At 43.0% G+C, this 24,829-nt stretch overlaps 1 protein-coding gene and 1 long non-coding RNA gene across 8 annotated transcripts in view; one reads left to right on the forward strand and one right to left on the reverse strand.

Annotated features, from left to right (window-relative positions):
• The window catches only part of ncam1b (neural cell adhesion molecule 1b), a 109,463-nt gene that overhangs the window by 5,863 nt on the left and 78,771 nt on the right, over positions 1–24,829 (reverse strand). For 3 of the 7 annotated variants that reach the window (XM_071357410.1, XM_071357414.1, XM_071357415.1), the window contains exons 4-17: positions 24,076–24,219; positions 23,464–23,601; positions 23,152–23,269; positions 22,128–22,288; positions 21,674–21,816; positions 20,342–20,365; positions 14,430–14,459; positions 8,688–8,838; positions 8,235–8,422; positions 7,757–7,853; positions 7,444–7,614; positions 7,014–7,142; positions 3,859–3,983; positions 2,798–2,978 (exon numbers count right to left, since the gene is read on the reverse strand). In XM_071357410.1, the coding sequence (XP_071213511.1) occupies positions 2,798–2,978; positions 3,859–3,983; positions 7,014–7,142; positions 7,444–7,614; positions 7,757–7,853; positions 8,235–8,422; positions 8,688–8,838; positions 14,430–14,459; positions 20,342–20,365; positions 21,674–21,816; positions 22,128–22,288; positions 23,152–23,269; positions 23,464–23,601; positions 24,076–24,219 (1,800 nt within the window). Of the gene's footprint in view, positions 1–89; positions 1,205–2,797; positions 2,979–3,858; positions 3,984–7,013; positions 7,143–7,443; positions 7,615–7,756; positions 7,854–8,234; positions 8,423–8,687; positions 8,839–14,429; positions 14,460–20,341; positions 20,366–21,673; positions 21,817–22,127; positions 22,289–23,151; positions 23,270–23,463; positions 23,602–24,075; positions 24,220–24,829 lie in introns of those variants that run through there. The other 4 variants (XM_071357416.1, XM_071357411.1, XM_071357417.1 and 1 more) reach the window with 4 other exon arrangements.
• On the forward strand, positions 4,010–8,089 carry LOC139548083 (uncharacterized). The gene is made up of 2 exons (XR_011669626.1): positions 4,010–4,261; positions 7,418–8,089. It is a non-coding gene; the product is annotated as an uncharacterized lncRNA (long non-coding RNA).

Here is a 24,829-nt window from a genome sequence, read left to right on the forward strand (position 1 = left end):
CAACAGACATCACACGTGACCTGTACCTTGTCTTTGGAACAGTAAAGGCATCTATCTCCATCACCTGCCCTCTAATAAATGCAAACCCATTAAGACGCATTAAATCAACTTTATTTGATATTAGTCATAACCAAAAACACCTGAAGAAAATGCATAATATGTGCTTCAAGAGATCTTTTGTAAACAACCATTTACTTGTGGCTAGCTAGACACTACCCCACACAATACATGATCTCTAGCATTATCTGTCCAGTTTCCATTCTAAAGAAAGCAACCTGAACGTCAGCTCTCTAGTACTTCTGCTTCATTTACAAAAAAAGACTATTAACAAATCAGTAATGACCTCAGGGTCTATTTATGATGCAGTTGTGGAACAAAATAATCACAACTTCATTTAATAAAAAAATGTATTGCTAGTTTTCAATGACATTTGTAGTTCTTCAGGAATCAATAACCAACAATCAACTGCTGCAGTTCCCAACTGCTTCAAAACCATTGTGTACACACTTATATGTATGTACACAATGTGTCATAAAAACAACAATATTAATATTAGCATATTATAATTTGGTTATTTGTTAATTAAATGTCTATACTTTTGTCCATGTAAAAATTAATGTTATTACAAATCTTTACAGTACATACAATGTAGTAAGTGAAAAAAGACCATTCACTCAGTACTCTACCACAGTATCCATAATTCAAAATAGCATTACCACTCATTCAATAGCCTAGTGTTCATTAATGTCAACTGGAGTGCTGCTACTAGCTGTGCTGTGTTGCTGAGCGGAGTGGTACAGTACTGAGCTGTAAGGGACAGCTGATACTAGCCTAGTCCCATATATGTTTGTCCTGTATAGCCAACTCCTATGGCTGTCGTCAGCGACCATAGGAATTGGCTATACAGCACAAACAGATCTGGAACCAAGCTAAGCTGATACCACTGCCTTTGGTTCAGTTCAGCCAATCGGGCTGGTTTGTTCTGTAGTTACTCCCCCACCCACTGAGAGACATGTGTCTGTCTCGGCATCCATCCAGAGACAACCAGCCAGGGCAGAGAAAGGCTAGCTTTCTTTCCTCTATGTGTGTGAGAGAGAGAGACCAGCATCGCCTCATATAACTAGCTATGAGAGCAGCAAAACAGCTACAATGGACATGACGAGGGAGATCAGAGTGTATGTCACAGACGAACAGCCCTGGGTCGCTGCTCAAACCAAATATAGTCAAAACCAACCGAAAGAAGCGACACAGATTCAGAAAAGAAGAATACGTAATGAGGAAAATGGTCATGTAGTGAAGTCCACCAGTTTCCAAAACCAGGCAAGAGTGCAGAGACATAGGGAGAGATAAAGAGAAAAGGGAAGAGAGAGGGGGAAGGGGGGAGGGAAATTAAGAGAGGGAAACGGAGTGGAAATGGACAGAAGGGTGGGGAAATGGAACGAGGGAGGAGAGGAGAGAGAAGAGAAAATGTCAAGTTGGAAAACAAAACTGAATCAAGAAAAAAATAAAAGTTAAAGAAGTAGTTTTAAACTGACAAGCAGTTAAATCTGGAATCGGCAAACAATAGCAATGTGGCACCCCGCCTCTGTTTTGGTAAAAATCAGAGGGATGGGCCTAGAGAAAAGCAACCACTCTGAAATTCATAGACAGAGCTATGGATGCAAGGACTGACCTGACCATCCATTATATCAAAATTATAGTTTTAACCATGTTTTGAGGCTAAACACTGTAAAAAAATTAAAATATATATATATTTTGGGTTCTGATGGTTTACAACTGTTGAACTAAGTTCTATTAAGTTATATTCGTCAAGAATCAATGGGTATATATCATTCATTTATAAGTCAAAAATGTTTATGTGGCAACTAAGGATTCTAGCTTGAAAGCAAGTTAAAGCAAAAGCACAGCATGTGAGAGAGGACTACGCCACAAACCATGAGTAAGGAAACTGGGGGTTGAATGGTTGTGAATGGGATGCGAGTTTGTCTGGGAGGTGAGTTAGAAAGGAAAGCACAAACAGGAGAAGTGAGAAGGAGGGATAAGTCCTGCTATGTTTCAGTAAAGCACTCTGCATCGCCTGAGGCCTGGCAGGGATTTGTTGCATCATAGCTGTGTAATGTTGCAACACAGGTGTCTGTGGGTGTCAGCAGTCAGTTTCAGCTAGCTAAGACCTGCTATGGAACAGGAATGCTGCTGCATCAGTTAAGGCCAAACTATGTAGAAACAGACTGCATCCACACACACGGACAAAGACCATCCATCAACATACTGTACCCATCACTGTAGCAGGATAGCCTTTGTCCATAGCGGAGGCAGCCTGTTGTAACACTGAGAAGGCAAACTCATACAGTGTGTCACACACAACTTCGGTGAAGGAGTTTAAATCTAACAGATTGGAAATTAGAAACAAATGGTGCGATGTATGCCAACATCACAAAAAGTAAACTGTTAAAAACAAACTCTGGACATGGTCAAAAATAAGTGTTCGTTTGGGTGGTCCTCGCAGACAAAAATACCTTCTTCACATACCCTCTGGGACTAACGGTGGAGAGTTCTAGTTTTAACATTTCCTGCTGCACAGCGAACACCCACGAACAGCTCTGATCAACAGCTGGCTTGTTTTTCTATTTTCTTAATTTTGCCTGCTGAAAACATCTAGACGTCTAATTCTTATTAAGTGTACTGTCAGATTTATGTGGTTGTGAGAACAGAAAATGCTCCTGTTTGGGACATGATCGAGTTTGCTGCCTCAGCTGTGTGGTAGTGCCATTGTGAGTGCCCTGTGCACAGTGTGTACCTGGGATGGCAGCGGGTTCTGGAGAGGTTCTGAAGGTCAGGGTTCCAGGTTGGGACTTCCCCTGCTGGTTCTCTGCCACCACAAACACATCGTACTCTGTGTTCCACTCCAGTCCGCTCAGAACCACATACTCACTGCCACTGGGCAGCCGGATCTCTGGCTTCCAGTCGGTCTGACGCTTCTAAAGGACACACACAATCCATGGTCAACTTAATGATACAATACAGTACCTGACAGTCTCTTTTAGGAATGTATTCCTTGAAAGGACATGGGTACATGAGCATAATGTTTTTGCATATAAGAATGCACATTGTCTACAACTGTCTATGGTGCTTTGTACAGTGCCCCAAACCCACTGGTTTATAGCAGACTACTGTAGGTATTGTGAGTACTCACTGGTTTATAGCAGACTAGGTAGTAGCAATAATCACTGGTTTATAGCAGACTAGGTATAGTGAGTATTCACTGGTTTATAGCAGACTAGGTAGTAGCAGTACTCACTGGTTTATAGCAGACTAGGTAGGGTGAGTACTCACTGGTTCATAGCAGACTAGGTAGCGTGAGTACACACTGGTTTATAGCTGACTAGGTATTGTGAGTACTCGCTGGTTTATAGCGGACTAGTTAGTGTGAGTACTCACTGGTTTATAGCGAACTAGGTACTGTGAGTACTCACTGCTTTATAGCGGACTAGGTATTTTGAGTACTCACCAGTTTATGGCGGACTAGGTAGTAGTAGTACTCACTGGTTTATAGCAGACTAGGTAGTGTGAGTACTCACTGGTTTATAGCGGACTATGTAGTAGCAGTACTCACTGGTTTATAGCAGACTAGGTAGTGTGAGTACTTACTGGTTTATAGCGGACTAGGTAGTAGCAGGACTCACCGGTTCATAGTAGACTAGGTAGTTGCAGTACTCACTGGTTTATAGCAGACTAGGTAGTTGCAGTACTCACTGGTTTATAGCAGACTAGGTAGTAGCAGTACTCACTGGTTAATAGCAGACTAGGTAGTAGCAGTACTCACTGGTTTATAGCAGACTAGGTAGTAGCAGGACTCACTGGTTTATAGCGGACTAGGTAGTGTGTGATGGGTGAGCCTCCGTCGTCCTGCTTGATCCAGTTGACTTTGAGGGAGTTGCCTTTGGTTTGGGGTGTTCCCTCCAGCTTAGGCGGTTCAGGTTCCCCTAAACAGACACATCAGTGATATCAAGGTTAGTTGGTAAGCTGAAGTGGTCATTCTGAAGATGTAGAATGTATTACAGCTGGCCAGCAGCTGCTGTTAAACCTTTAACTGGTTTCTCCTAAACCTGTTTCAAAGATGCGAAGAAAACTGTTAATATTCTGTCCTAGTGTTCTCCAGATGGCACCATTCCTCCATACTGTTGTGCTAGAGGCACTTGTCTGCCTCTCCAACTAAAAGCCCTCATGAACAAGCTGTGAGACTACTGTGGAGTGCTAAAATGTAAGTAGCATTTATACAGCAATTACACATGATTGGTCAGGACACAGCCAGTAGGGGGGATGTTTGTACACTGTAAACTACTTGAGAGGGACAAATGAGGGTTAGTGCAAAAAAGTTATTACAATGTGATAAATCGGTGAAATTGTTGGGATAAATTCAAAGTTATATCAGAAGGTGTATTTGTTTGTTGAATGGATGAATAAATACGTTATTAGGATGAATAACTCCCATTACAATCTGTGAGAGTGATCGCCACTGAAACAAACATGCAGCACACTAAACAGGAAAAGTGGGAGTAGGGGGGACCATAACAAGGAAGTTCATTGAAACAAAATGTAAGACTATCAGAGCTAGTTTCAGGGAACTTGATTTAGATCTAAGTCAGTGGCCTAATGGTATTCAAAAAAATGTGTAGAAGCCAATTTTACGTCACAAATGCCTTGCAAGTCAATAATTACTGATAGACAAGTTGGATGAAAAGTCCACGCTCATAGGAGAGGATGACATGCACTTCTGAGATCACAAACTTGCTTAGGATAAAATCATTTATGACAGGCTTCATATTTTAAACGTATTTGTTCGGTTGAAAAAAGGCCTGCTTCGTTCAAAGCAGGAAAGATTTTTTTAAGCACCACAAAATTAAATACATGGGATTTCTGCAGATATATACAGTAGCTAACACAAATTAGTTTTGTGGATAGAGAATCCAGTAAAATATATCACTGAGCTAACAACTCTGCAGGTCAGACAGGGAACATCATTCACAGTACTGAGAGGAGATACAGTAGGAACACTTCCTTGTTAAATAACTGTGACAGTCCAGGGAGCTCCAATCAGTCTAGACAGGTGAATGGCTACACATGATGGGTTAACAAGATGGAAAATAAATGGAAATACATGGGACATTATTGAATTGGGACATTTAGTATTTATGTTATGAATGACTCCAGTAAAATTAAGATTCTTCTGATGAAAGTTGTGAACGAAAAGTTACCTTCTGCAGAGTGATGACATCATCAGCACCATGCAAGCCACATGATGACAGTCACATGAAACGCACGCATGTGATTGGTTGAAAGGAAAGTGGAAACATAAAAGATATAAAAATAGACAATGTAAACATGGACAGGAAAAACTGTTATAAGACTTGAAGACAAAATTAAACAAAACAGAAACTGAAGACTAACACAAAACAACAGTGAACTTTTGACAACACTGAAAACACAAGCAGGGACAAATGACAGGTTTTCCTCTGAGAGAAATGATGACTTCAGCTACTGTGGCTTATGCTCTAGATTTACAGTAATTTCAAATACAATAACTTTCAAAATATGGTAATACATGGAAAAGGGTACATCCCAAACCATCCTTCTCCTGCAAGACAAAATGATTGACAACAGAGGAAACGCTGCGGTATTTCCAATAAAGACATACATATTGGAAATACTGACAGAAAACAGCAGCATTGAAAAAGGGGACAGAAATACAGACCTATTCCTAATACTACTTAGTATTGCCAATACTGACGGAGATTGTAGTATCAGTTGTACATGTACAACCTACACATGACATGAAAACACAAGAATATTTGGGGAGAGTTAAGTTGTATCAGTAAATTACCATAGCTTCTTACTGTAGGTACTGTACAGTAAGAAGAGCAGCAGGTAATAGGGAGGGTTCTAGGCTATTTGTCTTGGTATAACAGTGTCTAAGTCAAATGCTAACTACTCATAATAACTATGATCTTTGGCCTAATCCCTAATAACCGCATAACAAACCTGAGTCCTCAGTGAAAAAATGAAAAATGCCATCTAAGAAATCATATAGAAGAAGAGATATTGGGCAAAAACAAAGGCTTCACAAATTGTTAGTATGTCCGTACAAATCTGATATCTGCAATATAATATTACTGCAGATTAAAGGTATTAAACTATTTAGGTGAAATTGAGAGAACAGAAAGCAAAAGAAACATGAAACAATATTTCATGACTGCCAAATCTCAATGGAAAATGCGGAGGCAAATGAAAGCCACATGAAATCCACTGACTGTATAAATAGACTAAACCGGTTTACAACTGGAGACAGACTGTTTGCAAACACTTAGAACGTTTGTCCAAAGTTCAAACTAATACTCAGAGTGAGTGTGTATGATGATGAGGCACTTACTTGCGTAAGAATAACCTGAGCGGTCCGACAGAAAAACAGATGAGAGAAAATGAATAAACAGAAAACTACACAACAAGACTGTGACAAAAAAGAAAGAAAATAAACTATCAAGGCTTTATGATAGCAGCATCAACCAATCAGAATGTCCTCAGATACCAAACGATCAGTTCAACTCTACATATGCAGGGCATGGCATAATATTCCTGAGTTAGGAGTGGGCAGACATTCCACTTCCAGTAACATTTACAACCAACAGGGGGCGATCAAGGGTAAGGACAGAGCAAGAAGGAGAGAAAGAGAGAGAGAAAGAGAGAGAGAGAGAAAGAAAGAGAACAAGGGTTGTCGTCATCATCCAAGCCAGTTGTGCAGTAAAAGCTTCTTCCTAGATTTACAAGCACAGCATAGGGCAAATATGTCTGATCTGAAGGTTCTAAGCCAGTGCTGACCAATATGTCTATGGTGGAGCTGACAAACAGACTGTATCAACAGGGCTGAATGTATTGATTCATTCTAATGAGGAAGTGCAATGGGTGGTGGCAAGGTGGTTGTTGGGGAGGTGAGAAGGGAGGTGTGAAGTGTGACTTACGGACAGGCTCTGTCTTGAAGACCACAGCGGGGCTAGTTTCACCCTCTCCCTTGCCGTTGATGGCTGACATCTTCACCTCATAGTTGGTCTCAGGCTTCAGGCCTATGATGGTAACTTCACTCAGAACTCCTGAGGATAAAAGTGAGAATTACAATTACTGACACATCCACAACAAACTGCACTCAGACAGAAATATCCATTTAAAGTAACAGGGATGCAGTGATTACAGACAACAACATGGGCTTTTTTTCCTCATTTGAGGGTAAATCCATCCAGCTAAATTATTATATAGGACAGATGTTTCATTTAAAAAAGGCCAATGAATGAGAAAAAGAAACATAAAGAAGCAAAGCACATTTCCTTTTTTTATCCCTCACATACTCTCTCTCTCTTTACCCTCGTAGCCCCCCCGTCCTGCCCCTGTACTCACCTCCTTGGACCTCATAGACCCTCTGCGCCCAGCTGCCCCTGCCCACAGTCTTCCATTCAGCCTGGTACCTGAGGACGGGTACACCCCCGGTGGCATCAGGCTCCTGGAACTCCACCCTGGCTGAGCTGGAGAACGGCTCCACCTCCCCGAGTGACGGGGCTGACGGGACATCTAGAGAGGAGAGGAATCACACAAAGATACTCATTAGAAAACTACAGTATATTTCATTCGATGACGACATTCAATATTAGATTCAAAATATAGAAGGATGACGATTTTGGATAATTAGCTACAGATTGTGATTGTGACTGACCAGCCTGAATGAGGAGGAACTCCTTGGATTCTGTGCCCATCTCATTGGAAGCAGTACAGTTATAGCTCCCAAAGTCATTCTCAGACTCTGGGGTGACCTGGAACAGAGGAGAGAATCGATGCATGAAAGTGGGCAGCAAAGCATTACAAACACAAGGTGACTAAGATGCATGAGTCAGTTTGTTCCACTGTTGTTTGTCCATTAGAGATGCCTGTTTGTATTCCTCTGTCTCTGTGCTTCCCTCTACTGAATAATGAAAACACACTCAGTCTCTCCACTGGGGGAGAAACCTGCAAATACTAGCTGTCACACATTAAATCTTTATGACATGTAGAGTGTTCTTAATTCTGTGTGTGTATTCGTGTGTGTGTGTGTGTGCTCAAGCATGTGTGTGTGCTCATGCATCCGTGTGTGTGTGTGTGTGTGCGCAGTATGCCTATGTGTATGCGAGTGTGTGTGTATTTGAGTGGGTCTCTACCTCCAGGTAGCTGGCTGTGGGGCTCTGGAAAACCTTGGCTTTGGTGACGTTAGCGTTGGGAAGCTGAAACCCGTCCCTCAGCCACAGCATGGACACGTCACTGGGGTGGGCCAGGACCTCACAGCTGATGTTAGCTGCATTTCCCTCCCAGGTATACACTGTCACTGAGCCCTGGATCTTAGGGGCATCTATGGAGGAATGAACCAGCAATGTGAATAAGAAACTGCTGTCTTTTGTCTTAAATATTTAAAAGAGTAGGTTTTGGCACAAACGTTGGAAGCTGCAGGCAGTAGGCCAGGCCTGATGAAAACTGAACACTAGAGACAGTGGTTGCGTCCTTATTCCCTATATAGTATACTACTTTTGGGACCCTATGGGCCCTGGCAAAAGTAGTGAACTATAGGGAATAGGATGCCATTTCAGACGCAGCCCTGTGACATGTAGAGTTCTTACAGCGGACTTCCAGGTAGGCGGGTTGAGAATCCACTCCGATGGCGTTGCGTGCAGAGCAGAGGTACTGGCCAGCGTCGGTGAACTTGGCGTACTTCAGCGTGAGGGAGGACACACGAGCATCACTCCTCACTACGACGTTCCCATCCAGACTCTATAGGGCAGGAAATCACAGGGTAGCAAGCAACAAAGGACCTCTGTTTGCAGTACATCAATGTTAACCTCATACCCCATTGTGATCCATGCATTATTGAGAACCCATACATTATAACACTCTGTAGTTATATCATAGTAACACTGAACTCTGAGCCTGGAGACAAACCATTGTAGCATTGAGTGCTTTTCCTATGGCTGTACATTCAAAAGGTGATGACACTACACATGGCCTGCCCTTACGAGAGAGACAGAGTTACTGTAGAGAAAGATCACAACCCTCTGTATTGTATAGTAGAGATGTGTACAGTAGCAGAGCACAACACTAATGGTTCAAGAAGCTGTATGGATGGAGCCATCAAGAGCTTTTCACACAATGGCTGTAGAGTGAGGTGGCTGAAATCAGATACTGCAGGCTATTTAGGTCTCAGCATGTTAAATGCTACTGGTGTATAGTAGTGGTTCCTGTGGACAGGATAACATGCCTAGATTGCACTTTTACACACAGCCTGCTGAGTGGTTCACTTTATCGTGTGAAATTCAACTAGACATTAATAATATATTGACATACTAAGTGTTGAATTATTTGTGTTCCCCAACAGCAACATACTGTCTGATGTATAGTTCATACATCTACTGTATACATATTATAGGGCAGGCATTCTAGTACTGTACAAAACCCGTGGTTGATTCATGAAATGTCCACTCACTAAAATGATTCTATTCCTCAGAATGAACTAGCTACCTAGTCAGAGCAGTGCAAACTGTCACTGTCTCTGTAACTCTAAAGCAACACCATGCTGACTAAATTCAATAAGGGTTAAGACTCAAGCTTCAGAAGTAGAACCAAAGCATGTGAAATGGGGAAGAGGGCAAAAACATAGTGTGCCTATACATACAAGACCATGCCAATTAAAACTAGAGCAGAAACCCTGCTAATGGCTAATAGGATTGATGTTCGCCACAAGATACACTACTTTAATTCATTAACGCCAGATACACAAGGTCTAAATAAACATTAATGTACGTAACCTGGCGTCGGGGTCGGCTACTCTTGTTGTTGACACTGAACAGTCTGGGTCTGCTACTCTTGTTGTTGTTGTTGTTGACACTGAACAGTCTGGGTCTGCTACTCTTGTTGTTGTTGTTGACACTGAACAGTCTGGGTCTGCTACTCTTGTTGTTGTTGTTGTTGACACTGAACAGTCTGGGTCGGCTACTCTTGTTGTTGACACTGAACAGTCTGGGTCTGCTACTCTTGTTGTTGTTGTTGACACTGAACAGTCTGGGTCTGCTACTCTTGTTGTTGTTGTTGTTGTTGACACTGAACAGTCTGGGTCTGCTACTCTTGTTGTTGTTGTTGTTGACACTGAACAGTCTGGGTCTGCTACTCTTGTTGTTGTTGTTGTTGACACTAAACAGTCTGGGTCGGCTACTCTTGTTGTTGACACTGAACAGTCTGGGTCGGCTACTCTTGTTGTTGTTGTTGTTGACACTGAACAGTCTGGGTCTGCTACTCTTGTTGTTGTTGTTGACACTGAACAGTCTGGGTCTGCTACTCTTGTTGTTGTTGTTGTTGACACTGAACAGTCTGGGTCTGCTACTCTTGTTGTTGTTGTTGTTGACACTGAACAGTCTGGGTCTGCTACTCTTGTTGTTGACACTGAACAGTCTGGGTCGGCTACTCTTGTTGTTGACACTGAACAGTCGGGGTCGGCTACTCTTGTTGTTGTTGTTGTTGACACTGAACAGTCTGGGTCGGCTACTCTTGTTGTTGTTGTTGTTGACACTGAACAGTCTGGGTCGGCTACTCTTGTTGTTGTTGTTGACACTGAACAGTCTGGGTCTGCTACTCTTGTTGTTGTTGTTGACACTGAACAGTCTGGGTCTGCTACTCTTGTTGTTGTTGTTGACACTGAACAGTCTGGGTCTGCTACTCTTGTTGTTGTTGTTGACACTGAACAGTCTGGGTCGGCTACTCTTGTTGTTGTTGTTGACACTGAACAGTCTGGGTCGGCTACTCTTGTTGTTGTTGTTGACACTGAACAGTCTGGGTCGGCTACTCTTGTTGTTGACACTGAACAGTCTGGGTCTGCTACTCTTGTTGTTGTTGTTGACACTGAACAGTCTGGGTCTGCTACTCTTGTTGTTGACACTGAACAGTCTGGGTCTGCTACTCTTGTTGTTGACACTGAACAGTCTGGGTCTGCTACTCTTGTTGTTGTTGTTGTTGACACTGAACAGTCTGGGTCGGCTACTCTTGTTGTTGTTGTTGACACTGAACAGTCTGGGTCGGCTACTCTTGTTGTTGTTGTTGTTGACACTGAACAGTCTGGGTTGGCTACTCTTGTTGTTGTTGTTGACACTGAACAGTCTGGGTTGGCTACTCTTGTTGTTGTTGTTGACACTGAACAGTCTGGGTCGGCTACTCTTGTTGTTGTTGTTGACACTGAACAGTCTGGGTCGGCTACTCTTGTTGTTGTTGACACTGAACAGTCTGGGTCTGCTACTCTTGTTGTTGTTGTTGTTGACACTGAACAGTCTGGGTCTGCTACTCTTGTTGTTGTTGTTGACACTGAACAGTCTGGGTCGGCTACTCTTGTTGTTGACACTGAACAGTCTGGGTCTGCTACTCTTGTTGTTGTTGTTGACACTGAACAGTCTGGGTCTGCTACTCTTGTTGTTGTTGTTGACACTGAACAGTCTGGGTCGGCTACTCTTGTTGTTGTTGTTGACACTGAACAGTCTGGGTCGGCTACTCTTGTTGTTGTTGTTGACACTGAACAGTCTGGGTCGGCTACTCTTGTTGTTGTTGTTGACACTGAACAGTCTGGGTCGGCTACTCTTGTTGTTGTTGTTGACACTGAACAGTCTGGGTCTGCTACTCTTGTTGTTGACACTGAACAGTCTGGGTCTGCTACTCTTGTTGTTGTTGTTGACACTGAACAGTCTGGGTCGGCTACTCTTGTTGTTGTTGTTGACACTGAACAGTCTGGGTCGGCTACTCTTGTTGTTGTTGTTGACACTGAACAGTCTGGGTCGGCTACTCTTGTTGTTGTTGTTGACACTGAACAGTCTGGGTCTGCTACTCTTGTTGTTGTTGTTGACACTGAACAGTCTGGGTCTGCTACTCTTGTTGTTGTTGTTGACACTGAACAGTCTGGGTCTGCTACTCTTGTTGTTGACACTGAACAGTCTGGGTCTGCTACTCTTGTTGTTGTTGTTGACACTAAACAGTCTGGGTCTGCTACTCTTGTTGTTGTTGTTGACACTGAACAGTCTGGGTCTGCTACTCTTGTTGTTGTTGTTGACACTGAACAGTCTGGGTCTGCTACTCTTGTTGTTGACACTGAACAGTCTGGGTCGGCTACTCTTGTTGTTGTTGTTGTTGACACTGAACAGTCTGGGTCTGCTACTCTTGTTGTTGACACTGAACAGTCTGGGTCTGCTACTCTTGTTGTTGACACTGAACAGTCTGGGTCTGCTGCTCTTGTTGTTGACACTGAACAGTCTGGGTCTGCTACTCTTGTTGTTGTTGTTGACACTGAACAGTCTGGGTCGGCTACTCTTGTTGTTGTTGTTGTTGACACTGAACAGTCTGGGTCGGCTACTCTTGTTGTTGTTGTTGACACTGAACAGTCTGGGTCTGCTACTCTTGTTGTTGTTGTTGTTGACACTGAACAGTCTGGGTCTGCTACTCTTGTTGTTGTTGTTGTTGACACTGAACAGTCTGGGTCTGCTACTCTTGTTGTTGTTGACACTGAACAGTCTGGGTCTGCTACTCTTGTTGTTGTTGTTGTTGACACTGAACAGTCTGGGTCGGCTACTCTTGTTGTTGTTGTTGTTGACACTGAACAGTCTGGGTCGGCTACTCTTGTTGTTGTTGTTGACACTGAACAGTCTGGGTCTGCTACTCTTGTTGTTGACACTGAACAGTCTGGGTCGGCTACTCTTGTTGTTGTTGTTGACACTGAACAGTCTGGGTCGGCTACTCTTGTTGTTGTTGTTGACACTGAACAGTCTGGGTCTGCTACTCTTGTTGTTGTTGTTGACACTGAACAGTCTGGGTCTGCTACTCTTGTTGTTGACACTGAACAGTCTGGGTCTGCTACTCTTGTTGTTGTTGTTGACACTGAACAGTCTGGGTCTGCTACTCTTGTTGTTGTTGTTGTTGACACTGAACAGTCTGGGTCTGCTACTCTTGTTGTTGACACTGAACAGTCTGGGTCTGCTACTCTTGTTGTTGTTGTTGTTGACACTGAACAGTCTGGGTCTGCTACTCTTGTTGTTGTTGTTGACACTGAACAGTCTGGGTCTGCTACTCTCACGCCAGTCCAAACCACTGTTAACTCATGTTAGGTGTCGTAGATGAGTTGAACTTCTAGGGACCTCTGCATTTTATTTTGCATGGCTTTGAAGTTCAACACCCACACATTGCAAGTGAACCATCTCATGAATGCCTCTGTGTTGTTCAATTAGCTACAGTAGGGACCAGTCTGGGGGACAAACTAAGGCTGTGGCTCAAATAGCACCCTATTCCCTACATAGTGAACTATTTTTGACCAGAGCCCTATAGACCCTGGTCAAAAGTAGTGCACTACATAGGGGATATGTTGCGATTTGGGAAACTAACTAAGAGAGGAGTAGCGCTCATTAGTTCTGTATTCAAACTCAACAGAAGCAGCATGTCTGGGGCATTAAGTATGCCTGAGGAAACGTTTACATAACACAGACACAGCAGTCAGTCCCCTTTTCATTCCACCCCCATCTTCCTCCTCCACCTCCTCCCTCCATCCCCCCACCTTCTCCAAACACTGACAGGGATAATTACATCAGAGCTGAAAGGGTGGCCAGAGAGTGTGACTGTGTCCCGCCAGCCTTGTGCTGCACTCACATATGCCACCCCTTATGTACAGGCAGGTCCTATTGTGGTTCTTGATGAAGAAATATAGACCAGGCACATTAATACAATCATGATGTAGTGTAGATAGAACATTCAGTTCCCTGTTTTTGGGCTGTATTGTAAGGTCAAAGAGGGTCAACTACAGCTCCTCATCGTGGCCAAAGACTGGACAACCACATGGCAGACCAGACCATGATATACAACCTCATTCTGTCCAGAGGAAGAGCATTTCCTTCTGTTCATATGCAACGTGAGAACATAGATTCATTAAAGTTTCATAACTATGGTTTTCAACAACAGAGAGTTTATTAATAATGCAGGGTGGTGGTGCCTATTGGAAACATCAAGCAATTTTTGCTTAGCTCGATCATTTGTGCACCCTAGACCTTATTCCCTGGAAAGAACAGGAACAAACATCCTTCACCAGTTGTCTGATACCTGGCTACAAAATGGATGAGCTAGGAAAAAGAACATTCAAGTTTCAAGGATCATTTTTCAGCCTGATGGTTCACAGAGCGAAGCCACTCTAACAAACCAGAGAGGGCGGATAAGAGTTTCTCCATCAGTTTCCATGACTACAGCAACAATAGAAAACAGTGTTGAAGAGAATTCAATATAGTGAAAGAGGATGCATGGGCAGGGTATATGGTAGATAGTGATGGGTATTGGGTACACTATAGAAGCTATACCTTGTGTTGCTCGGGCCGAGTCCAAGAGGCCTGTAGAGGACACAGACAGAATAGAACAACAACAAAAAAGCAAAGCAATCCTTGGACAGGAATCCTTATCTAGTACCTCACAGATGGAACAAAGAACACTGCACAAGCATGCAACTGTACAACACTGCCCCACTCCTGTACAGAACGTTGACCTGCTGTAGTCCAGTGAAATGGGCTAATGCTAAAACTATAACCCAAGCACGCCATTCCATTGTTTTTGACACAATTAGACTCATCAACCTTTACGCTCCTCAGTAGTATTAAACTACTCAGCATTAACCTATAAATAGCCTAGCCAGCGAGCTAAACAGGTTTTAATGACGTCATTTCAACCCATTTAGCCTGCTGGGTACATGTTCATGTGTAAAGAATAGACATAACATTGGAGTTAGCTAGCATGGAGGGATGCTGAAAGAAAGAAAAATCATAGAAACATTTCTCCATATATCATCTTCAAAATCAAATTATTAAGAATTGTTTTCATGATTATGAATCATAATGAATCCACATTTAATATGAAGTTATATAATCAACACAACATTTAACACTTAATTCAGTCCAACAAAAGATAGTTAAACGTGATTTTAAAAAGTATTGTCCACCTCTGAAATACATATACTTACAGAGGATTTATTTTCTCTGAATTCTGCCATAATACATATTATAAAATGCATGCTTTATGGGTTTCCTAATGTTAAGGAGAAACAAGAGGCATGAAGGAGAGATGATTGATAATGGACGACGACGTAGTGATGAATGGAATGGAGTATGGAAGCCAGACGACAAGCAAAATGGTAAACAGCTTTCCATCAGATGCAGAAAATAACCAAGCGTCCCATCTGCTGAAACGTACTGCAGGCAAAAAGGCCCAGAACTCAATTCATTATTAATACAGTCAATCTTAACATTCCTTCCAGACCATCCTCTCTCGTTTAGAGCTGGACGCCTTCCAATCACTCACAGATGAGTGAATAATGAGTGAATTCATCTGGATTCTATCTTTAATAAGGGCTAACCTATACCACTGTAGACTCACTGCCTGTCACAGAGAAACACAACACACACATCTGTCAAGAGACTAGTTAACAGTGGGAAAGCTTCAGTCACACTGCAGGGCAGAACCACACACATTAACAGACCAGACTAATAATATGTCAAGTAAAAGATCCTGAGTGAAGACTCATCCTAAGTAGGGAGGGGTGTACTGTATATTGAGCTATGGCATGTAGCTAAGGTAGATAGTGAATGTATTAACAACAAGAGTAGAGTCCGCCCTGGACTGGTTATATGATATTAGTTTTCTTTACGGTCCACTGGGGTGTGGCGAGACAGGAGAGACACACATAGCAAGACAGGCACATTTAACACCTGATGTCAGAAAAGCAGTCAGGGACCAGACCCCACAGTGCAGAGGAGGAGCTGCTGCTCAATTAGCTCCGTAATACCGGTGCTGCTGCTCATTATTACAGGACGCATAACTAACAGCACCCCTGGTCGTGGCTGGTCTGACACAGCACTGTGAGGTATGCAATTGAGTTGACACATCACTGTCAGACCCATGTTTTATTTTTGTTTAAACAATGGGACATGGACCAAAAGCAAATGATGGTGAGAGCTGTAAACACCATGCATCTAATCAGTTTAGTGCAAACCAGCACTAAATAACATCCCATCAGACAAATCTAATTTCCAGGCAGCACTCCTCATCCCCTGGGTAAGCAGTGAGCAGCGATCCTCTACTGTTGTAGAGGAGATTCTCGAGAAGAAACACTCACATAACTATCTCACTCGGCACCACACAAAAGGCATCCTCTCTATAGTCATAAACAGCCCAACAGTAGGGTATGGTTACAGGACTGGGCTTTTTGATGACCCCTGACTGGGATCAGTTAGGAAGCTCTCCATCATTTATCCTGGCTAGCAGCATTCCAACTGTCATACCATAAGAACAAACTGCCATTCAATGTCCAGACAACCACATTGTACCACCACTGACCAGACAGGCACATACAGTGGGCTCCAAAATTACTGGCACCCCTGACTGGCAATGCACAAACAATACTTAAAAAAATATAAACAATATAATTATAGAGATAAACTCAAAATTCCAACATGTGAGAAATACTGTACTTTCTTAATGTTTCAATGGAACCAACCAAAATCACACAATTATTTAATACAAAACACATTTCACCAAAATCAAGGTTTCATATATATATTCATATTCATATATATTATTGCCACTCCTCATTCAGTACTTAGTGTAACCACCTCTGGCAAGGATAACAGCATTTTTCCCTGTAATGTTTGGCAAGGTTAAGGAACACATTTGGAGGGATTTTGGACCATTCCTCTATACAGATCCTTTGAATATCCTTCACATTCTTGGGTTTAAGCATGTCAACTGCACTCTTCAACTCAACACACAGGTTTTTGATTGGATTGAGGTCCGGAGACAGAGATGGCCATGGCAGAACATTGATTTTGTTGTCACAGAACCATTTCTGTGTGGATCTTGAGGTATATTTTGGGTCATTGTCTTGTTGGAAAGTCCACCTACGGCTGCCAAAATTGCCTGATACTTGTTGGAATTCATTATGCCATCAATCTTAACCAGTGCCCCTGGACCTCTGGAATTAAAACAGCCACAAAACATCACTGACCCACCACCATATTTCACCGTGGGTATGAGGTGCCTCTCCTTGTATGCATCTCTGTTTCGACGCCAAACATGCCGATGCTGTATCTGACCAAAACATTCCATTTTGGTCTCATCTGACCAGAGCACCTTTTCCAGTCATACTTTAAATGACGTCTGTGTCTTGGGGTCAGAAAGGGCTTTCTTCTGGCAACCCTTCCAAAAAGCCTGTGGTTGTGGATGTGGCGTCTGATGGTGCTTTTTGGAATCCTGGTGACCCCAGGCCTGCAATTCTTTCACAGTGATTCTTGGGGATTTTGTTGCTTCTCTCACCATCCTCCTCCCTACCCTGGGGGGCAAAATGCATTTGCGTCCTTTCCCCGTGAGGTTTTCAACTGTTCCATATCTTTGGAATTTTTAAATAATTGCGTTGACAGAGCTCAGTGGTATTTTCTTGTAGCCATTACCAGATTTATGAAGGTCTACGACCATCTGTCTCTTTTGAACTGCCAGTTCTTTTGTTTTCTTCATGGTGTTGGATGACAAAGGGATATTGCATGCGTGTTACCTTATTTAGTGGAACAGGAAGTGATGTAATGGCTCAATATAGTTCCTTAAGACTTAGATAAACTTAAATAAGTGGAATTTAATTCCTGGTTTAATTTTGGTAGATGTTATTTACAATAATCTTTAAGGGTGCAATTAATTGTGAAACCTTAATTTGGAGGAAATTATTATTTTGGTGGGTTCCATTGAAACATTAATAAAGTACAGTATTTCTCACATGTTGGTATTTTGAGTTTCTCTATAATTATATTGTTGATATTTTTTTTAAGTATTGTTTGTGCATTGCCAGTCAGAAGTGCAAGTAATTTTGGAGCCCACTGTTGATGAGCATTGTGTTGGAACTGTAGCTCGAGAACAAGAGCCTCTCTATAGTAGGTCCCTACTCTACCAGTGCTTAGTAAAGCAGGCCCTTGGATTGAAAGCATCGTTCTGTTTCAACACCGCTCCCTGAACCAATCACGTTATAGTGCAGCAGCCAACAGCAGCCAGCAGCACCACATGATTGAGCTCTCTGATCATTCAGAACACTTCGCCTTCAAATGTTCATTCCCAAGAGTTAATAGCTACTTTCCTACTCTCTTTCCTACGCTCAACTATCTGAATACTAGACCGATCTCATTGTGCTTCAATGGAGCACATTATCATAAATTAGGCAGCTCCAGTAAGATTCAATACACAGTAATCTACAGCATATGCTGTCAACTGAACAATTCAATATCTGGTCATCTGTACCACGTTTGAGCTCTGATGAGCTTTGAAGAAACTCATTTTCAAGCACGTTTGCTCCTCCTTTCCAGAGCCTGAATGTTCTCAGATAATTGCAGCTTGCAAACCTTGTAAATCAAGTAGAATATTTAATATATATTCAAATAACCCAGCCTTTCATTTTGCGAGATAATGTCCTAAGCACATATACACATTTCATTTACATTTGAGTTATTAAGAATTGTTACAACAAATAAGGGGGCTGGAACAACAATGTAACTACAACCCTTGCAAACAAAAACCCTTCTTCAAAAACAAATATGAGTATGAGAGCACTAGAATAGAAGAGTAAGCTGGTTTAAACGTGTTTATGTAATAGCTAAAGCACAGTGTCCTCTTGGAACACAATGTTACCATGGCATGTGTTACCCACATTTAGGCTATTCTATGGATTCAATCATTTTGTCAATCTGATCCTCTCAGTTGACATCTCAATATCTCTGTAGTTATAAATATGTGACAGGGTTCATTTGTCTGCCATCACTATCGTAAACGTGTAGGGAGAGAATATGCTGTGTTGAATAAAAAAGAAACCCTATCCTTTATAAAACCTTTTAGGCTATAGCCTACATTTCCTCAGACAACAGTCAGACTCAGAAGACGAGTGGAAGCTAGCTGAGGGAATAATACACTGTGAATGCCCTGTCAACAGAGATAATGGTAATCCAGCACCTCTTTACAGCAGGAACTACGTCCATTTCTATGAGTACAACAGTCAGCAGACTGGAGAATGTAAAGGAACGTTAAAGCACTGAGATTGGTGGCAATGATATATGTAGCATGACACACTAGCGAATAGCACACCACAGCATGCACATGCACACACACTTGTAACACAGACACGATTCTCACAAATATCCCTCAACACCAATTCCACACAGGGAAAACAAAACTGCAATTGTCATGCTGATAGCCAATGAGCCAAAACAACAGCACTGATTCAAATAATAGACCCATATAAACAAGTCACCATAGTAGCTGGATAGATAGAAGACTATGGCACATATTTCATGTGAGAGTTGATCATTAGCTTACCCTTTCACCTGTCCCCCAACCCAATTGAGCCACAGCTGCTATGATTAGTGCTGCTAGCATGGCAGATGAGGCACAGCCAGGTTCAAAAACAATTAGCAGCCATTTTCCAAATCACACTATCCTGGCTTCTTGCTAGTAAAGACATTACCTCAGGATCATTGTCCATGAGACCCACAGTGCCAGACCACCGCTGGGAAGGGGTTTCTATTCCTTAAAGCTCCTGTTTTTAACTATGTTCCTAATGATAATTCAATGGAGGCTGCTAATCATTTCTTCACCCCCCACCGTGGAGAGATGGTTGTGCTAGTACAACACAGGCCAGATACAGATACAGACTTAGGCATTTTGATTTTAGCTTCAACCTTGACAGAATGATTGATGATTGATGACAGATATGCAGTGAGACAGATCGTCTACATGAGAGGACAGCAAGGGACACAGACTGAGCAGCAGTAGGGCATGAGGCTGCCCCGATGGATGGAAGGAGACGGAGATGATCGGACCAGGAATGGCAACACAGAAATGAGGAGGTCCTCTTTTAAAGGTCATTACGGTAACCATGCTTTCTTCTGACCTCAGTAGACAAGGTAGAGGAAACCCCCAAAGTTTAAACATTCAGAATCACTCTCTTGCAACGCAATAGACAGGCAATAGTCAGGCTATATTTGGAAAACATGCAACTTTGAATCGATTTCATAAACCCTGATGAGATCATATCTTTAGGATTTTCAAGGAATATTGACTGAAGAGCAGACAAGAAAATTCCATAAAAATACTTATTTGATTCTATCAGGGTTTTTGTTGAATCTCATACCCCATACGCAATTTGTTCTATCAATTGATTTTGTTCCATTTCTGTGCCACGCTGATTTCATACCTGATAGATCCTGTTAAGATGTGCCTGCAGGGGAGAGAATGTAGCGATGTAAACTGACCTTCCCGGCGGCTCCGCCTATCTACACTCCTCCTATACTGTACAGGTACCTACAGCTTGTCTCTGATGGAATGGCCCCACCATTACCTGTCTATTGGACTAGATGAGGTCATTGGTACTACAGGGAACTAGCTATATGGACAATGGGGCATTATATGAAAATATAAGATCCATAGATTACTGTATGCAGCAGTCTGCAGGGGACAAGCAGAGGCTGCTATAGGAACATAAACTATATATACGAAAGTATGTGGACACCCCTTCAAATTTGTGGATTCTGCTATTTCAGCCACACCCATTGCTGACAGGTGTATAAAATCGACCACATAGCCATGCAATCTCCATAGCCAAACATTGTCAGTAAAATGGCCTTACTGAAGAGCTCAGTGACTATCAACGTGGCACCGCCGAGTGCTGAAGAGCATAGCGTGTAAAAATCATCTGTCCTCGGTTGCAACACTGTCTCTGGAAGCAACGTCAGCACAAGAACTGTTCGTCGGGAGCTTCATACAATGGGTTTCCATGGCCGAGCACCCGCACACACAAGCCTAAGATCACCATGCCAAGCGTCGGCTGGAGTGATGTAAAGCTCGCCACCATTGGACTCTGGAGCAGTGGAAACGCGTTCTCTGGAGTAATAATTCACTCTTCACCATCTGGCAGTTTCAGTATGACAATGCCCCCGTGCACAAAGCGAATACAGAAATGGTTTGTCGAGATCGGTGTGGAAGAAATTGACTGGCCTGCACAGAGCCCTGACCTCAACCCCATCGAACACCTTTGGGATTAATTGGAACGCCGACCACGAGCCAAGCCTAATCGCCCAACATCAGTGCCCAACCTCACTAGTGCTTTTGTGGCTGAATGGAAGCGTCCCCGCAGCAATGTTCCAACATCTAGTGTAACGCATTTCCAAGAAGAATGAGCCTGTTATAGCAGCAAAGGGGGGGTCCAACTCCATATGAATGCCCATGATTTTAGAATGAGATGTTCAACGAGCAGGTGTCCACATACTTTTGGTCATGTAGTGTAGGTCTAAGGTGCTATAGGGACGAGGTCTAAGATGGGATGGTAACTAGGTAGCTACGAGGTAGTAATATCAACTTCATTGTGTGACCTTCTATTAGCTAGCTGCTGCTCTGGGGCCATACTTAATCAGTAGAGATGAACCTGGCTAAGGGAGCCTTGCCATGTTTAAGTGAAACACATCCCCTGAGTGTCCCTCTGCAGTGGGACACAGCCCCAGGCTGGTCTCACTCTGTGGGCTGACTGTACCTGCTCTCCCTCAGTGAAGGTGCGCAGGCCGAAGCTCCAGTTGATGGTGGGGGTGGGGTCCCCTGACGCCTCACAGGTCAGAGTCACCTGCTCCTCCATCTCAGACGTGCTCTGGTTCAGCAGGAAGGTGATCTTAGGTTTCACTGTAGCAAAGACAGACACACACAGAGCCATTATAACCAACCTGCAGTGACACTCACCTGTATGACCTACAGTATAGCAACATTCACAGTGTGCACACACCCATTACAAGCAGCATGCAATCCCATAGTGACAACAATCACCTGCCAGATCTGATGCTAGTACCTACGGCTATAATCACAACATAACCCCAAAATAATCCCTTGTAAAAATCCTCCCAAAGTGAATAAATATAGATAAACCATTGATAAACCACCAGAAACCCATCACACAGTCAATCATCTGTCAGTACCAAGTGAGAGGAGTCCCTCACCAAACACCCTGAGGCTGAGTTCCTGTTCGCTCTCCCCAGCCTTGTTCTTAGCGATGCAGGTGTACTCTCCCTCATCCAGCTTGGCCACCTCCATGATGGTCATCTCTGAACCGTCCTCATTAAAGCTGTACTTGTCTCCTGACTCCAGAAGAACACCGGCCCTGGGGGAGAAGAGACGGGGAACACACACATACACACACACTCTGATTACAATCAGCTTTTATGAAACGATGAGAAGCGATCGTCACGACACAACTAAGTTGCTAACTACGCTTGATGATCATTTGTATCAAATAAATATAATAAAAGACTTCAAAACAAGTATTTTTTCCCTTGAATTAACTCAGACTTAATTCATATTAGCACAATTCAGTTTTATCAAAATAATGTTTCAGTGTGACATTGAATCGCTCTTTCCAAATGAAAATGTTTCTCCCAGTCTTCAATCATGATCTCTCTAGAGACTACAACAGAGAACCATTTACTTCTCGGCAATGACAATGACCCTTAGGGTCAAGGTTTGACCACAGATAATTACATTGTGGTCTCTTGGACCTTGAGCAGGAGAGAGAGATTGTGAGAGTGAAGGCAAAGCCTACCACCTTGACTGCCGAGTTAAAATAGATCCTCCCCCTTTACCTAAGACTCAAACCCAAAGATAAGTGTCACATGGAGTTCACACCAGTCCTTTCCCTCACCTAGCAACAAGGGGAACAGCTCCTCTAACTCTTCTAAGAAGGTGAGAACAACACACTACACTGCCAACCAAGGGCAGGGGACTATCACTCGCATTGGTGTTGGTAGCCTATGGGTTCCATGGTCAGATGGACATCTGCAAAACAGTGGTTAGTGGTATATCAGTCTACCAGGCTTGAGTGTGTGTGTGTGTGAGAGTGTGTGAGAGTGTGTGTGTGTGTGTGTGTGTGTGTGTGTGTGTGTGTGTGTGTGTGTGTGTGTGTGTGTGTGTGTGTGTGTGTGTGTGTGTGTGTGTGTGTGTGTGAGAGAGTATGTGCTCCAGTCTTACCTTGCCCAGGTCACCATTGGCTCTGGGTATCCATCAGCTGCACAGGTCAACATGGCAGACTGGCCCACGCCTGCTGTGGCATTCACCTCCGACTGCCACACCCGGATGGTAGGGAGCACTGAGGGAGGGAGACATATTAACACACCTGAGACCATGCATAAGACTCCCTGTCAGCAAAGTTACTACAGCTGAAATCCAGCCCAGAGTTGTCTGCTGTCTAGGATGTTGATAGATGACTTAACACCACAACATGTTGGCAAACCCATGAATAAAGTGACAAGGGAATAGAGAGGGAGGAAGAAGTAGGCTGACCGTTGACGATGACCTTGATGATCTTGAGGTCGATCTCTCCCCGGGCCATGAGGCGGCCCTCGCAGGTATACGACCCCTCGTCTGTCTTCTTGATGCCTCGGATCTGCAGGTGGTTGTTGGGCAGGATCTTAAAGCGGACTGAGAGGAGAATCAAATCAGAATGAATATGTAATGGATGAGGTATAAAAAGGGCTTTTCAGACAGAGATCCCTGTACACTAGAAAATCTCCCTTTCTATGTAAATTCTTTAATTAAAGTGTTTAAACAGTTTCATATTCATACCCACCAGTTATAATATTAGTCAGAGAATGGCTGAAATGGAACACTGTCTGACAGCTGTAGAGGGACTTTCTGACACGGTTGAGTAAAAACGGTGACAAGGCTGACAGTCAAAGACAAAAAACAAAAGTGGAAACAGGAAAAATGTAGGTACCCTTTAGGGTTACACAATTCTGATAACTTTCTCCAAATTCCCAGACTTTCCCCAAATCCTGCTTTTGGATTTAAGCAGGTCCTAAATCCTTCAAACTGGATTTGTGGAAAACATGGACATTTTGGGAATGTTACTGGAATTGTGCAACCCTACTCCAGGCTAAACGGCATCTATCTCACCATCCTTTTCCATCTGAATCTTCGCTCCTTTGTGTTTCCAGATGATGGTGGGGGGAGGGGAGCTGATGACGTCACACACGATTTTGGCGTTGTCCCCTTCATTGAACTCTTGGGGGGAGGGGGCGTTCTTGAAGATGATCCTTTCTACAAGACAAAATACAAGAATGTTAGTCAACCATTTAAAACCATGAAGAACATAATGGGTGTATCCCAGATGGCAACCTATTCCCTACATGGTATACTAGTTTTGACCAGGACCCATAGGGTGCACTACACAGGGAATAGTATGCCATTAGAGATGTAGCAATGGGTTCATTTAACTGTTTTCCTCTACACCTCAGCCTCTTAACTGCCTTTATTCTGATCACATGAACATGTTGTGCCTGGTGGGAAACCATAAAGGGTTTATATGATGGACGTCTGCTGATGCTTGGCAGCGTCTAGCTATAGAAGCCATTAGTCAGAAGACATGCACAACAGACAGGTTCATTAGGTCTTGTTTTAATGCTCTTTGGAGGGGTTTATTGACTGATGGAAAAATCCATCTCCAGCTGAAAAACAGAAAATAAAGACATTTTGCCCTCAAGCCCTCAATAAAATGTTCGAGCTTTTCCGTCAACACTATCCTGAAGATTGAGGAAATTTAATCAGCTAATTTTCCTTAAAGAAAGCTTGGGGTTCTTAATATAACAATTTAACGCTCCGTGATCAGGACATCCCCCTGAGATTATACTATTTCATAATGCAAACACAC

This window comes from Salvelinus alpinus, chromosome 21, assembly GCF_045679555.1.
Source record: "Salvelinus alpinus chromosome 21, SLU_Salpinus.1, whole genome shotgun sequence".
Classification (NCBI taxonomy): domain Eukaryota; kingdom Metazoa; phylum Chordata; class Actinopteri; order Salmoniformes; family Salmonidae; genus Salvelinus; species Salvelinus alpinus.